The sequence below is a fragment of the Mauremys reevesii genome, linkage group 15, assembly GCF_016161935.1.
Source record: "Mauremys reevesii isolate NIE-2019 linkage group 15, ASM1616193v1, whole genome shotgun sequence".
Lineage (NCBI taxonomy): Eukaryota > Metazoa > Chordata > Testudines > Geoemydidae > Mauremys > Mauremys reevesii.
This window is the reverse complement of record NC_052637.1, coordinates 22,429,237-22,445,357: the sequence shown is the minus strand read 5'-3', so window position 1 is coordinate 22,445,357 and position 16,121 is coordinate 22,429,237. Positions and strand designations below refer to the sequence as shown.

General features: G+C 49.2%; 1 protein-coding gene across 1 annotated transcript; it reads left to right on the top strand.

Annotated features, from left to right (window-relative positions):
* Positions 1–2,356: 2,356 nt before the first annotated feature.
* On the top strand, positions 2,357–11,757 carry CCDC42 (coiled-coil domain containing 42). Its single transcript, XM_039501841.1, has 7 exons — positions 2,357–2,483; positions 2,923–3,028; positions 3,305–3,409; positions 4,139–4,336; positions 4,887–5,108; positions 10,731–10,889; positions 11,485–11,757. Exons 1-7 carry the CDS (start codon positions 2,407–2,409, stop codon positions 11,581–11,583), a joined length of 966 nt encoding a protein of 321 aa, XP_039357775.1. The 5' UTR covers positions 2,357–2,406; the 3' UTR covers positions 11,584–11,757.
* The last annotated feature ends 4,364 nt before the right edge of the window (positions 11,758–16,121 follow it).

Genomic DNA, 16,121 nt, shown 5'->3' with positions numbered 1-16,121 from the left:
TCAAATAACATGCACAAATCTCTTAGGACACCAAAAATCCAATCCTGTTCTTAAAAAAGGTAAATTTTATTAAAAACAAAAAGGAAGAAAATACATCTGGAACTTAGGCTTTTGTTAGATTTTAATTCCAAAAATTAAGCACCCAAAATAGCTTTCTTGGGGGTTCAGCTTAAAGATTATAGGCAAACAAAAGCATCTAGAGTTAGCACAGAGGAGAATAATAAGCCAAAATAAAGAAATAAACCTGATCACGTCTATTTAAACATTGCTAATTTACTTACATATTTTAGGGGTTTCAAATAAGTAATTCTAGGTATGATCTGATGATTTTTCATACCTGGCTTAAAACTTTACACACCATTTCTGCTGCCCTCTTTCCCGGAGAGACACAACAGACAGAAAGGAAAAGCTGCTTTTCCAATTTTAAAAAGTTCTAGCCTTCCCATTGGCTCTTTTGGCCAGGTGCCCACTCCTTTTTTACCTGTGGGCTTGTTAACCCTTTACAGGTAAAGCAAGCAGAGAACAGACACCAAGAGGGATTTTACAGCTAACTGGCCGGCTGGGGGTTCATAAAATGGAGCTCAGCTACCCCCGCTTAATTTATCACAGGGGCTGATCCCACTTCCCTTTCGACAGGGACCAGGCCCCCATGACACTGACAAACAATCACAAATGTTGAAGGAAAGCTTCACTTTCACTTCACTTCACTTTCACTTACCACGAAAAAATTCTTTTCCTTGAAAACCCAACTTCACATTGAAAAAAGGGTTTCAACAGAATTTTTTTTTATCAGCCTTGTTTGTTAATCAGCACAGAGCCGTAGCACTTTGCTGCTGAGCACCTACCTGTTTGAAAGGAACCACTGGAAAATAACTTCATAGGTTAGAGACAATACCTTCAACTGCAGCCACACCCAGCCAGGCAGATGTGCAGACCCCAGGGCACTAGGGTCATATGCTTCCTGTGAGGTTCTCCAAGCAGCTGGTTGCCATGTTCCGTGCCCACTGCAGTCTCTGAGCGGCCTTGAGACATAACTCCGTGTAGAGCACATTGCAGTAATTCAGTCTGGAGGTGACACAGGTCTGATCACTAGGGCAAGGTCCTTCAATCAGTAAGAAAAAGGGCACAACCTCCTGGCCTAGCATAAATGATAAGCAGAAGCTTTGGGCAGTGCCGCTCTCGGAGCATCCTGAAGCAGCTGTGGCTTCAGCAGGCCCCTCAGGTTGTGAATCTGGATAGTAAAGTGGGGAGAAATTCTCCTAAGCGAGGGATCTGATCTGTGCTCTGCCAGGCACGTCTCCAATCTGGCAGGGTAAAGTTCAGCCAATCAGAAAACAGAAGGGTCTGTCTCAGAAGGTACAAAACTGGGGATGAAAGCCAGCCCGGTCTCTGGTCAGGGAGGGGAATGCTCCATTTGCATGGCTTGGATGTCATTGGGATATTATTATTTATCACAGCATGAGTCTTCACAGGGCTTCTCTGTGTTTTGTTCTGAGTAAATATCTTAGATCTACTGTGTGTGTGTGATTGCCCTCGTGTTGGCCAACACAGATTGAACTGGGAACCTCCAGAGCTAAAAGACTGCGGTGCTACGGCTTGTAACTGTGACTAACATACACATACCCACATCTAATTTTACAACGATCTGATGCTCAACTCCTCCTGGACACATCTGCCTACACGCAGGAGCTGCCTTTCCAGCTGGGGATACTGCAATGGTTGCAAAGGGCACGGAGAGTGGTGACCCTGGAGAAATGTCACCTGTGCAGGGTGAGGGAACCCCCTGCCGTCCCACAAACCCTGGCAGCAATAATGCTCCGTCTTTACAAAGCCACCATGTAGGTTATGGCTAAACCCTTGACAGTTTTCCCTCTTCCTCCCCTTTCTCATGTCATGGCCCCTGCCAGCTCAACAGGCTTAGCGACGGGGTGCATGGGGGCCAGCAGGAGGAGCACAGGCTATGCACCGGGCTTTCAGCCCTGCTGACACAGACCTCCTGTGAGGCTCATCCGATTCCTCCCTTCCCTAAGGGGACATGGAAGAGAAGGGGAGGATGCAGCAGTGGAGCTGAGGACTGGGGTGGTGGCTCCCTGCAGCCCAGCCAGATGGGAACAAATTTCCCCTTAAGGGACAGGGGCATTAAGGTTGCTAAGTAACCACCTGGCATTGTCCAACCCTGGCTGCTGGGGTTCCATGGATTCCAACGGTACGTGGAGCCAGCCACCAAGCCTCTGTCTGCTGGGGGCTCCGACAAGGAGGGAGGGGAAGAGAGGGCCTTGGGAAGAGCAGGAGGGAGGCGCTCAGGGACTGTGGGTGCATCCCACTCCAGCCCGCTAACTCCCACATACGGCAGGGAGAGGCTGCATAGGTGGGGCCAGAGCAGGGCTCGCTGGGGGAGCAGACACAATGGCCACCATGGAGGAAGAGGACCTGTCAGAGTATTTCCGCATGCAGTATGGGCAGAAGCTCCTGAAGCTGCTGATGTGAGTAACACGCTCCCCTCCCCGTCCCATCCTCCTGCTCTCCCTCCCCCCCACTTCTATGGCCTTCCACAATTCCACCCTCCCCTGCCCCGTACACCCACCTCCTTCTCTCCTTCCCCCCCACTTCCAGTCCTTCCACAATATCCCTCCTGCCTTCTTGTCTCTCCACCATCTCTCCCTCTCCCACCTTCCCTTGCCCTCCCTCCACCTTTCCCCTCCCCTCCTGGCACGAGTAGAATTCAGTCTCCATGCTCATGGGGCCCTGGGCTTCATCCACACGTGGTGCTCTGCCATGGCACCCCAGCCCTGCCCCAGGAGCTCAGAGCCTCCAAGGCACAGGCTGAGCGAATGGCGAGGCCATCTCCCTTGCGACGGGCAGGCAGCACTGAGCTCACAGGCTCAGTTACAGGCGGGGAACGCTTTTGTATCTTTGCGGCAGGAAATTCCCAGCGCCGGAAGAGCAATCCCCATCGCCGTCCATTCGGCTGCTGGAGAAGAAGAAAGAGGCCACGCTGGTGCACAGGGCTATGGAGGCTCAGAAGGAGGTGAGAGAGGCATTTGTGAGGGACCTTTGCCATGACCCACAGCACCAGCTACCAGCTGGGCTTCTTCAGAGCCATGCACACCTTGCTCTGTGCCCTCCACCTCCTGTTGGGTCCAGTCTCCTCAGGCACCCCCTGAAAGACACAGCACAAAATCTGTCCCTCTGGCCCTGCTTTGGAGGGTCAGGGTGGGGGAGCACTGACTATTGGCACTGGAAGGGGGGCTCACTGGATCAGAGTAGCTGGCTCACCATTGGACTTTCTTCGTGATCCCTGTAGGCTTTCCGGACAAGAATGGAAGCCCTGAATAACCGATGGGAGGAGCTCAGGGCCAAGGAGATTCAGCTGAAGGCTTATATAAAGAAATTTGAGCAGTTCATACAGGTACAGCCAGTCCTGCGGCACTCACATAACACGCCCCTGAGCAGTAACACAGCTGCCTGTTGCCATTCCATATGAGGGGATCCTCCATGACACACCCGCACATACCCCTAAGCTGTAATGCAGCCACCTTTTCCCATTATGTGTAGAGGGCTCCTCTGTGATACACCTCACACACCCATGACTTCTTGACTCTCTTCTCAGCATAGAAGAGGAATTGATGTTTGAAGGCAATAGCAACGACTTTATCCAGCAGGGCCCCTCCCCCCTCCATTCTGTATCACAGCCAGAGACGGTCTCGGGAGGGGCTGGCTAGGGGTGGGTTGCTGTATGTTGTCACGAGCCTTCAAGACCAGCTTTGTCATGCCCAGCTTAAGTGGCATCCATCCCAAAGCCTCAGCCAACATGTTCCCTAAGTGCTGGTAGCAGGATGTTCTCTGCAGCCCTCCTTAGGACCAGGTGCCAATGGCTGTGGAAGCTATGGGACCCCATCCCCGCTGCTGGTGACTGTCTAGCTCCATTGCTGCCCATTGGCGTGATCATGGCTCATCCAGGCTTCTTCTCCCCTCCTCTCCTCCACCCCGCCGTAGTCTCTCTCCTCTTCCAAGTACTGCTGATGTTGGAGGGGCGTGGGGCTGGATAGGAGGCATCTCCTTTTGATGCGGTCACATTGCTAACCTCCCACATCTGTCTCGGGTTTCCTTTCTGGGGTGGTGGTGGGGGGATTGCTAGGAAAATGACCAAAAGCGAATTCGAGCCCTGAAGAAAGCCAACAAGGAGAAAGAGCTGAAGAAACAGAGGGTGAAGGAGCTGGCAAAGGCCAAGCTGGACATGGCAGTCCTAAAACAGGAGCATCAGCGGCTCTTCAACAAGCTGCAGCAGTACTCCATCTTCAACAAGTACCTGGAGAAGGTGGTCGAGATGTCGGAGGTGAGCCTGGATGCTAGGGGCTCCCACGTGCTGAGATGGGACCGTAGGCAGGGGCAAAAGTCTCAGGGGGAGATGAGGCAGGGCCCAGGGTTCCCTGCAGCTGGGTTAGTGCAGAGAGCATAGAGGAGCTGAGATGGGTTCCCTCATGCTAGAAAGGACCTGGAGTAGGGAGCAGAGCTGTGTGGGAGGGACCTGGGGAAGGGGCTGAAGGTTTTAGCAAAGTGGAGGTGGGACCCCAGGGGCCTGGCCAAGGGAACAGAGGGTAAAGCTGGGATGAGCAGGGCCCTCCCATGTATGCGTGGGATGCTCAGGCTGGGGGAGGTGTGATATTTTCCTGGGATGGGGTGATAACGAAGCTAGGACACAGGAGATGTGCTGGTGTGATAAGGATACTCTGGGGCAGATGTGCTATTCTCCCCAGTTAGAGGGGATGGGATGTCCTTCCTTCCTTGCCTGGGCTGGGTATCGGTGCCACCAAGTGGCAGTGTGATAGGCTCCCGGGCACCGTGCTGGACTATGAGGCAGTAATGCCCAGTGCGCTGTGCTGCAGTTTGAGGAGATACGGGAAGTCATTGGCCGGTACAAGACGCTGGTGGGCATGCACCAGGATCTCATGCAGTCGGCGCAGGAGGGGCTGGAGATGATCGAGCAGGCGAAGGTGCGCCTGTCGCACTATACGGAGGAGAAGGACGATGAGATCCTGCAGCACAACAACGAGCTGGCACGCCTGCAGACGCGCTTCGACCACGCCCGCAGCGATGTCATTGTCTGGGTAAGGACGGGGAACCCACACATGTGCCCTGAGGCAGCCCTCTTCTTCCCCTCAGACACAGGCAGGGGAACTCCCCCAGCTTGCTGGGCAGTGGTGGGACAGGAGGCTGGCAAGGCAGCAGGATACTGCCATCCTGTTTGCTGGGTGGGTGCCTCACCCCTTACTCAATGGGTCACCCCAGGGTTCAATCTGTGACTGCACTGGGCCAGGAGGACAGACCCTGGGTTTCAGGGTGCTGGTGGGTCACTCAATCATAGACGTTTGCCCTGTGCATAGCAGGAAAGTTCCACTAGGTCAATTTCAAATCAGCCCGTCTACACCAGAGCAAACCCCAAATGCTGCTGCCCTTGCCACGGTTTGAGTCTTGCCTGCGTTGGTTCTGCATGGCGACCTAAGCTAGACTGATTTAAGAGAGGCGTAACCCAGCGCAAGGCCCTGATTCATCGGAGTACTGAACCATGGGCCACACGCCATGTTAGGCACATGTTGCTGAGTCAGGGTCACTGTGCATCTACACTAGGGGGTGCCTGGGGGTGACAATCATAGAATCATAGAATCATAGAATTCAAGATCAGAAGGGACCATTATGATCATCTAGTCTGACCTCCTGCAAGATGCAGGCCACATAAGCCGATCCACCCACTTCCCCCATGCAAACCTCCAGGGCCATGCCAATCTTCCCTGAGGAAAATTCCTCCCCGACCCCAAATATGGCGGTCAGAAGCTGAACCCGAGCATGCGGCAAAGACTCTCCAGCCAAACCCTGAAAAGGTTATATCATACCATTCACCCATTGTACTATTTACCAGTGTGGCACTTAATTGACCTATTGACTAAGCCCGTTATCCTATCATACCATCCCCTCCATAAACTTATCTAGCTTAATCTTAAAGTCATGGAGGTCCTTCGCCCACTGTTTTTCTCGTAGGCTGTTCCAGTATTGCACTCCTGATGGTTAGGAAACCTTCAATTTCAAGCCTGAATTTCCTGACTGACAGTTTATATCCTCGTGTCCACATTAGCACTGAGCTGAAATAATTCTTCTCTCCTTCCTGGTATTTATCCCTCTGATATATTTAAGAAAGTGTAATATCTCCTCTTCTCTTTCTTTTTGGTGTTAAGGAAACAAACGACTCCTCAAGTCTCCTCCTTTCCAAGGCCCTCCCCCTCCATAGGATCATTCTAGTGGCCCTTCTTTGTACCTGTTCTAGTTTGAATTCATCCTTCTTAAACATGGGAGACCAAAACTGCACACATACTCCAAATGAGGTCTCACAACGCCTTATATATAACAGGACTAGCACCTTATCCCTAACTATACTAACTACTCCCCTAATGCAACCCAAGATTGCATTAGCACATCACATTGCCTACTCATAGTCATCCTACGATCAACCAGGACTCCTAGGTCCTTCTCCTCCTCCTTACTTCCAACTGGTGCGTCCCCAGCTTAAAACTAAGTTCTTGTTAGACATCCCTAAATGCATAACCTTACACTTCTCACTATTGAATTTCATCCTGTTACTAATACTCCAGTTTACAAGGTCATCTAAATCACCCTGAGAATATCCCGATCCTCTTCCGAATGACAATACCCCCAACTTGGTGTCATCAAACTTTATCATCAGCCTCCTACTTCTTGGTTCCCAGGTCAGCAATAAATAGATTGAATAAAAATCGACCAAAAAAAGAGCCTTGAAACTCACTGGTAAACCCCCAACAACAACCCAGTCCCCCCTCAATATACTACCTCCTCCTCCCCCCCTTTAACCTTATCCACCTCCACCTTTTTTTTTTCATTTGATCTCTCTTTCCAATTTAACCAGTAATTCTTCATAAATCCAGATATATGAGATCCACCGCATTTCCCTTCTAAAAAAAATCTGTACTCTCTCAAAGAAGGATCAGTTGGTTTGGCATCTCTACCTTTCTTAATATGCTGCTGCTAATCTCTATCATTGCCATCGAACCACTCTCTCTTTTAGATTTTTTTCATGACTGCATATACCTACAGATGTAGACTAACAGGGCTATAAATTTCCCACTTTTTTTTTCCTTTTCTTATATATAGGAACTACATTAGCTATCTCCAGTCAGTCGTACAATCCCTAATTTAGGGATTTATTAAAGATTATCTAATATTCTAGGATGAAGATTATCCTTTGGCTTCTACCTCAGATACCGTAAATGTCTACCCCCTATCTCATTCCATCGGTCCTCTATTAGCCTCATTAAAGACCGAGGCAAAATAGATATCAGATATTGTGCCATGCCAAGATTATCCCTAATCTCCACTCCGCTAAAGTTTTTAGCGTCCCCACTTCTTCTTCTTGGTTTTCTTCCTATTTATATGGCTAAAAACCGGTCCATCTCCACTGCCGCTTTGCCTTTCTCAGCTTCCCTGCACCCTCTGACCTCAATAAGGTAGGGTTCCTTTCCTTGCCTCCCAATTTCCTTAATTTAGTAAAATTAGCCCTTTGAAATCATACACCCTAGTCTCAGATGCATATTGATTATCCCTCCCATTTATTTAGGTTGTCCCCTACAACAATGTCCTCAACAAGGTCCTCGTTTACACACCAAAAAATCTCTAAAAATGCCCCCTCGTTGGTTCAGCAACCACTTGATGAAGAAAGGAATTAGCTATACGTCTAAGAAAAAGAAAAAGCTTATTATTTATTATTACTATTTGTTTTTCAATCTATATTATCCAAAGTCCAGTCCCCCATGATCAAGCAGTTCCTAGTTCCTTTTACCTCTAAAAAATTAAAAAAGCTCTCTCTCCATCTCTAAGCTCTATCTAGTGGTGGTCTCACTATCCCAATCACTACTATCCCGGTGAGGCTCTCCCAATGTGACATTGCCCAAACAGACTCTGTATTGTCCATTGCAGTGCTAGTTATCTCATTACATTTTACCTTCTTTTTTTGATATACATACTACTCCCCCACCTTACCATTTGCATCGGTCTTTCCTAAATACCACATACCCTACCTGTACTCCAGTCAGTCCTACCCACCATGTTTATTCCTCCAGGAGCTCCAGTTCCTCCATTTGTTTACCTAAGCTTCTGATTGGTGAAACAACATCTAATTTTTCCTGTGTTGCTCTCCTCTCTTTTTCAACCCAACTCGGACAGGACACACCTTCTTGACTTTGTAGAGTAGAGATCTGTCCCCCTCTTCTCCACTGTAACCGCCCCTCTGGCTATGTCTGTTGTTATTGTTGTCCTGTCTGTCTCCCAATGAATGTGAAAATTTCATGGCAGGACCTCTCCCCAGTGTCTAGTTTAAAGCTTTTAATCAGATGAGCCAGCCTCCCTCCTAGAAGTCTACTTCCTTCTACCTGTGGTGGCCCATCCCCTTGAGAACAACAGTTGTCTGTCAAGCCTCCCAGTGCAGTGCCATCCCATCCCCTCGCCCTCCTCACACTCACTCTATCAACTATTAATCGTCACTCGATCCTCTCACCCCTCCTGCCTTTTCCCTAGGGACAGGTAGAGAATCACTGAAGATCACCTGAGCTGGCATAGTCTCCTTGATCCTCTAAGCGAGAATCTTGAAGGATGATCAAAGGTTCTTACCACTCTCTCTTAGATCCTTTTCAGCTCAGGTCCACATCATCCCGTTTAGCACCCGTAGACACACACTCCTGTTCTCTCTCGGGATCCCTGGGGTCACTGTGGTCCAACTTCGCAGTATGCATGGAATCCCCAATCCCTCTAACCTATCCCCCATTCCCCTGGTGCAAGCTCCTTCCATTCCTATCATTATCCTCCCTGGGCCCAAGCTTGTGCTACTTTCCATCGACTCCTCCCCTTTTTTACTGGCCGCTTTTCTTTGGCCTCCCACTGTCAGCTACACTTGCTGTACCCCTTCCTCATTCTCCAAAAACCTTCACTGTTCCTTAGCTCAAATTTCCCCCCCCCCTCTGGCCTCTTTTTCCTCAGCCTGCTTCTCACGGTCATGCTTCCACCGCCCATCTTCCTCCTCTGGTCCCCCCTCCTTGGCTTCAGCCCTGCTCATTGCTCCATCAGCCTCTCAAACCCCTTCTATTCTCTATCAGTTTTTCTACCCTGCAGCTCCTGGCCCTGGATCTTTCCAGCAGCTCGCTCATTAGGCGACACACATGCATATATATACTGTTGTCCCCCGTCCCCCCGCCAGGACCAGTACCACAGCTGCATGGCTGCATGCTCTCTGGTGTGTCCTCGTGTCCTTCCCTGGGGGCAGGCCTCCACTTCCACCTCCCCCTGCCAACTCCCACGCTCCCTCCTGCTGGCAGCTGTGTTTGCTGCCTCCTGTGCCGCTGCGCTTGGCCTGGCTCCCCTTGTAGGGCCCCTACTCCCTCCTCCCCTCCCTACTCAGGAGCCAGTCCAGCTGCTGCCTCTTCAGCTGCCCTCAGCTCCCTCCAAACGAGAGGCAAACACAGACACAACAACACACAGACAGACACAAAGACACTCCTGCTCTCCTCCCTGTTGGCAGCCCTGTTTGCTGCCTCCTGTGCCGCTGCTCGCAGCTGACAATAAAGCAATGGCAAGACGTGGGGGCATTTTTTCTAATTTAGACCAGACTGCTGGGATATGAGAGACCTATTTGGTCATATCCAATCTATCCCCCCAGGGCCAGGGCTGGATTGTTCCCCACAGTAAGGCCTCCATGGCTTTGTCTAATGTAGCTGTAAAGGCTTCAAGTCTTGGGGCTTTCACCAGTCCCTTGGATGAGGATCCCAGGGCTCAGAAACCCCAGCATGGATATGGTTTTGCATGTGTTCAGTCTTTTCTTTGACCAGTTGCAATCCATGACTCCAAATTATACCCCTTGATTCACCCCTTTCTGCTCCCTCTTTTCTATTTATACTCTTCAGATACCTACAGTTAATTGTCAGGGTCCTCCCAGTTCCTGGTTGGTAGCCAGGGCCCTGTGAATGAGGGATGACATGCCTGTGTAAATAGCTGCATAATTCCCTGTTTTAGAAGGGGCCGCAGAATTGTGCTCTGCAATCCAAGCCTTAGTTTAAAATCACAACAGAAGTGAAGAAAACCTTCCAAATGCGACGCACCCTGTCTTATTGTTAGGTTCAAGTTCCTTCCCAATTTCTAGTGCTGTTAGCTTTGTACCATTACCTCTTTGAACAGTCCCTGATGAAGGCACGCTGGCTGCTGCTGCTGGTGTGGATTGTTTTTCTTTCCCAGCGGCATTACAATCTGCTACCCCTTTAGCAGGGTATTTTTCAGGTTTCCCCAGCCCTTTCCAGGGCTTCCGGATGGTCCATACATCTTCCCTCTGCACTATGCTCACTAGACTTAGCTCCCCAAACCAGCTCTTGTGAACTCTGACCTGCTTGTGCAGGTGCATTCTGGGAACTTGCCACTACCATGCTGAATTCCCTTAATGATGATCACTGGCTATGGCTCATGATCCTAAGCCGAGCCGAGACTTTTCCAGATGTGAATGGAAGTGAAAGGACAGATTGATGCTGTGTAGTGTCCAGGGCGAGGGTGGGTACTGCCCAGGTAGCAGATGGGCCACTATCAAATTGGCATCTCCAGTGCTTCGCCAGCCTCTCTGCTGAGCAGCGTATGTCCATGCTTTCTGCTGTCCTCTCCTCTCGCCGCAGGAGTCTCGCTGGGCCCACATCCAGAACACAGCTGCCAAGAAAACCCTCATGCTGGGCACCATCAAGATGGCCACCCTGAACCTCTTCCAGAGCGTGAGCAAGCAACTGAAGGAGACCTTGAGCGTGCCTGTGGAGGACACCCACAAGCAGCTGGACATGGTACAGCCAGGCTGACACCCACCCCTCACCCCAGGCTCAGGGAAGGAGAGCAGCACCTGCCCCAGCTGCAGGGCGGGGGGCTGTGCTCTGCAGAGGAGAGGGCTAGGAGAAAACAATGTATCAGGCACCTCACCCCATCCTGGAGGGGACTCTCTAGGACACAGCTGGGGTGCCAATGGCAGAGCAGAACGGGGGGAACACCAGCAATAAATGAGCATGGAGTCTGAGTTGACCTTTGCCCCTCTTGCCCCAGAAAGGGGCCGGTGCAGGGAAGGGAGGATCTATTTGTGGAGGCACAAGGCTGGATGAATTGGGATGGCGGGTGACTGAACTAGCTACAAATCCCTTGTGTATCTGGGCCATTGCTCCATGCTTTCATTAGCTGGCTTCCTGCCCTCAAGGACTGGCCCCCAAAGAGCCATCCCACCTGCTCTGAGCTGGGGATGCAAATGTCCAGTCCTCCTTCTCTGCAGCCCAATTTAAAGCCATGGGAAATGTGCCTTTCAGAGCAGCCAAACACTTGTCATTCATGCTGCAAAAGCCATTCCAAGCAGTCCTAAACCTCCAGCCCTGCCATCTCTCTTCTCCACCCCAGATCCAGCAGTTCATCCAGGACCTCTCCGACATCTGGGTAGAGGTGAAAAAGAAGGACGCCCAAAGCCGGTCACTGATAGTTGTGGTCAAGGACGTGTAAGGGAAACACCAACTACCCCTGTTCTGCCAAGGAAAGGCTTGGCTAGCTGAGACAGGAAAGGAAAGGGTCGCCCATGGATGCTGCAGACTGCACTTCAGTGCTCTCCATCCTCCTGGCTCTGAGCTCCCGTGGAAACCGAGACTGTTCGTGTTATAAAGATAATATATCCTAAGGGCCACGTCATTTTCATGGGGTTTGTTCCTCACGTTACATTAAAACCACCCCAGAGTGCCCTGACATAGAGCTGGGGGAATTTCTCCACTTACACTTTGTTGTTGAAAAATATAACATAAGAACAGCCATACTGGGTCAGACCAAAGGTCCATCAAGCCCAATATCCTGTCCTCTGGCAGTGGCCAATGGCAGGTGCCCCAAAGGGAATGAACAGACAGGTTATCATCAAGTGATCCATGCTCTGGCAAACAGAGGCTAGAGACACCATTCCTGCCAATCCTGGCTAATAGCCATTGATGGACCTATCTTCCATGGATCTATCTAGCTCCCCTTTGAACCTCGGTATAGTATTGGCCTTCACAACATCCTCTGGGAAGGAGTTCCAGAGGCTGACAGTGCATTTGTGTGAAAAAATACTTTCTTGTGTTTGTTTTAAACGTGCTACCTATTAATTTCATTTGGTGGCCCCTTGTTCTTGTATTATGAGAAGGAGTAAATAACACTTCCTTATTTATTTTCTCTATACCACTCATGATTGTATAGACCTCTATCAGATCCCCCCTTAGTCGCCTCTTTTCCAAGATGAAAAGTCCCAGTCTTATTAATCTCTCCTCACATGGAAGCCGTTCTATACCCCTAATCATTTTTGTTGCCCTTTTCTGAATCTTTTCCAGTTCCAATATATCTTTTTTGAGATGGGGCGACCACATCTGCATGCAGTATTCAAGGTGTGGGCGTACCATGGATTTAAATAGAGGCAATATGATATTTTCTGTCCTATTATCTATCCCTTTCTTAATTATTCCCAGTATTTTGTTCGCTTTTTTGACTGCCGCTGCACATTGATTGGATGCTTTCAGAGAACTATCCACAATAACTCCAAGATCTCATTCTCGCACTCTAACAGCTAATTTAGACCCCCTCGTTGTATATGCATAGTTAAGATTATGTTTTCCAATGTGCAGTACTTTGTATTTATCAACATTGAATTTCACCTGCCATTTTGTTGCCCAATCACCCAGTTTTGTGAGATACTTTTGTAGCTCTTCGCAGTTTGCCTGGGACTTAACTATCTTGAGTAGTTTTGTATCATCTGCAAATTTTGCCACCTCACTGTTTACCCCTGAATATGTTGAATAGGACTGGGCCCAGTATAGACTCCTAGGGGACACCACTATTTACCTCCCTCCGTTCTGAAAACTGAGCATTTATTCCTACCCTTTGTTTCCTATCTTTTAACCAGTTACCAATCCATGTGAGGACCTTCCCTCTTATCCCATGACAGCTTATTTTGCTTAAGAGTCTTTGGTGAGGGACCTTGTCAAAGGCTTTCTGAAAATCTAAATACAATATATCCACTGGATCCCCCTTGCCCACATGCTTGTTGACCCCCTCAAAGAATTCTAGTAGATTTGGTTCGACCAACATATTTCACAAACTTTTCCTGAATTCCCAAAAAATCCCCCAAAACGCCAAATGTTTCAACATTTTCTGACCAAAGCATTTCTTTTGATTTGAAACATGCTGTTTCCATGAGAAGTTTCCTTCCATTTTATTTTTTTAAATGTTAAAAAAAAAGCCCAAACCAAAGTTAAATGTTTCATTTTGGGTCAGACAAAATGCTTAGTTCGACACCAAGTGAATTTTTTTTAACTTTTTGATTTGTGGAAAAAATTGGAAATTGATTTTTTGGAATTGGTAGATGACTAAAGAGACCAGTTATTTGCCCAGCTCTCCTGGGGCGGGGGGTGGGGGAAGATGATCGTTCCTCCCGTGTAACAGCTATGAATCCTCTTTGGTACTGAAAGAGTGGGGTGTTCTGCATGGGGAAAGACCATCCCGGCGAACCCAACCCCAGAAAGGCACTAATAAGCAGGCTGGGCAGAGACTGGTCTGACTGTTATGTATCTCCCTCTATCTGATTCCCTGAACCTCCCCCTCTACCCAGGGACTGGCTACAGTGTTTTCACATGAGCTCCCAAGGAATATTCCACTTCACTCAGGGACAGGTCATTTTCCCTAGGTAAAAATTCCCCCAGGCTGATATGGAGGGAATGGAGTGGCTCTCCCAGTGCGGCAGGAGGCTTGGGAAGGTGAGCGGGTGCTCCAGGTTGGTGTAAGAGATTGAGGGGTGGGGGGCATGTGCCTGGGCTGGTTTGAGGGGCTGGAGGAGGGGATCAGGTCCCCCAGGCTGGGCTGAGGGATTGAGGGAAGGGAGTGGGTTCAGGGGCAGGTTTGAGGGGCTGGGGGAAGAAAGGGTGTCCCAGGTTGGGGGGATGTTTGGGGGATGCTGGTGTGAGGAGTTGTGGGGAACAGAGAGAGTCTCCTGGGATTGTGGGAGAAGCAGGTCTCTGTGATGCTGACCAGGGGTACCCATGTTTGTGAGGCACCTCGCTACCACCTTCCCTTAGCATGAGGGAGCCTTGTCTGTACCTGCCTGGGCTCAGTTCCATGACACCACCAATTACTGGCAACACAAACATTCCCCCTTGGCTGCTGTGGGCCCCGCTTTCTCTGTACAGGTTAGCAATAGGCACACATTAGTCCCTGTGTCCTCCACGTGTCCCCTGTAGTGTCGCAGCCCCCTATCCACAGAATTACCCAGCCCACTGTTCCCAAAGGAACAGTGCACCCCAGCTTACTAGTTATCAGCTTACTAGTTATACCTTACCACAGATCCGCTCAACACACAGCACGTAGCACGAGCTATTGTGTCTTTACTGCAAGTTCCACTCCACAGATAATCAATGTCATAATCACAAACAACACTGAGCAATACCCAGCTGTGTGTTCATCCTCACATAGCCAGCAATATCAGAGAGCTTCACGGCTCTCCCAACAGGTGGCCATCCTTTGGTGGGGCGTCTCCTGATGGGGCCTTCCCACTTTATCCATACCAGGGCAGGAAACCCTTTTATCCTGGGTTCTAACCAAGCCCACCACCTTATGCATATGTACAAGAGTTCCAATCCCCTTTTCCTTATCTGTACTTCTGCACCTCATAAAGGTTGGGGTGCCCCTCTTAGTTCCCCTTATTCTAGGGTTGCCAATTTTGGTTGGATGTATTCCTGGAGATTTCATCACATGACATAATCTTTAATTAAAGATGAATTTTAATTCTTGGAGACTCCAGGCCAATCCTGGAGGCTTGGCAACCCTACCTTATTTCCATTATGCATCTAGGTAAATGCATCCCCATGGTAACCTGAGGTTCCTGCAAAAGTTCCCATGATGTTACATTCATGTCTTGCAGTCTAGACATTATGGCATATCTTCCTGTACATCACCCCTGGGCACATTCTTTACAGGAATCTTGTAACGTTACTGATCCACAGTTATTTCTGGGTCACTTATGTCAACCCTCCAAAGGCCTGAGACCTAACATGGCTAAACTGAAATCCCACAGGCTTCACCCTCCAGGCCTTGCAGTACTTACTGATATACCTGGTGTTATACGCCCATAATACTATCCTATGTAAACCTCCCCATCACACCTGACTTAATTATACTTAACCACAACAACTCCTCTATTAAATGAAATAATTGGCTACAAGGCCGAGGCTGGAAATGGATAGGAGACACCAGGGAAAGTGTTAATACAGGACTTGGTGAGTGAAAGAAACAAGGGAGGGAGGTGGGAGCAGGGACCGTAATTGCCAAGGTACGGGCTGACCAATCTAGGCCAAAGGGAACAGGGGACACTCTAGGCAAGGCAGACGTGTGACAGGAAAGAGAACACAGGGACTTGGCTGCCCATCAGCTGTGAAACATTGCCAAGGATTAACAAGTTATTTATCATTCACACTTTCCATTCAGACTTCACTGGCCTCAGACGATGATTCCTTCAGAGCAACAGCCTGCAGGCTTGTCCACACAGGAACGTTTTACTAGTTACACTGAAGTTAAACCAATCTAGCTGTACCAGAATAGCCCCCGTGTGGACACCTTTTTCTGGTATAAGAATGGCTTTTTTTTTCAGCTTAGTTTACACTCCTTCCCAAGTGACATCAGCTAAAGTGAATAAAGGCCTCTGATACCATTGAGCAGGATGCCCACCTTAGCTGATACTGGTATAATGTTGTGTAGACAAGCCGGGCTCTTCACTCCCTGTTCTAGGCATTGGTAACCATTGTGCTGAGGCCCTGGAATTCAGATCAATCTGGCAGGAGCACCGGAGAAGGAGGTGTGTGGGATCCAATCAACTGAAATCAACCTAAGCTGAAATCAGTATTGGTTTAGCTCTAGTAATGGGAGTGCTTTAAACTCAAGTCCCAGCAGAAACAGAGGGAATTAAATGAATCTTTATTTTCGAGAGATGCTTTTAGAAAGGTGGTGAGCCTAGTCTTTGAATAATGTCAGAAAAT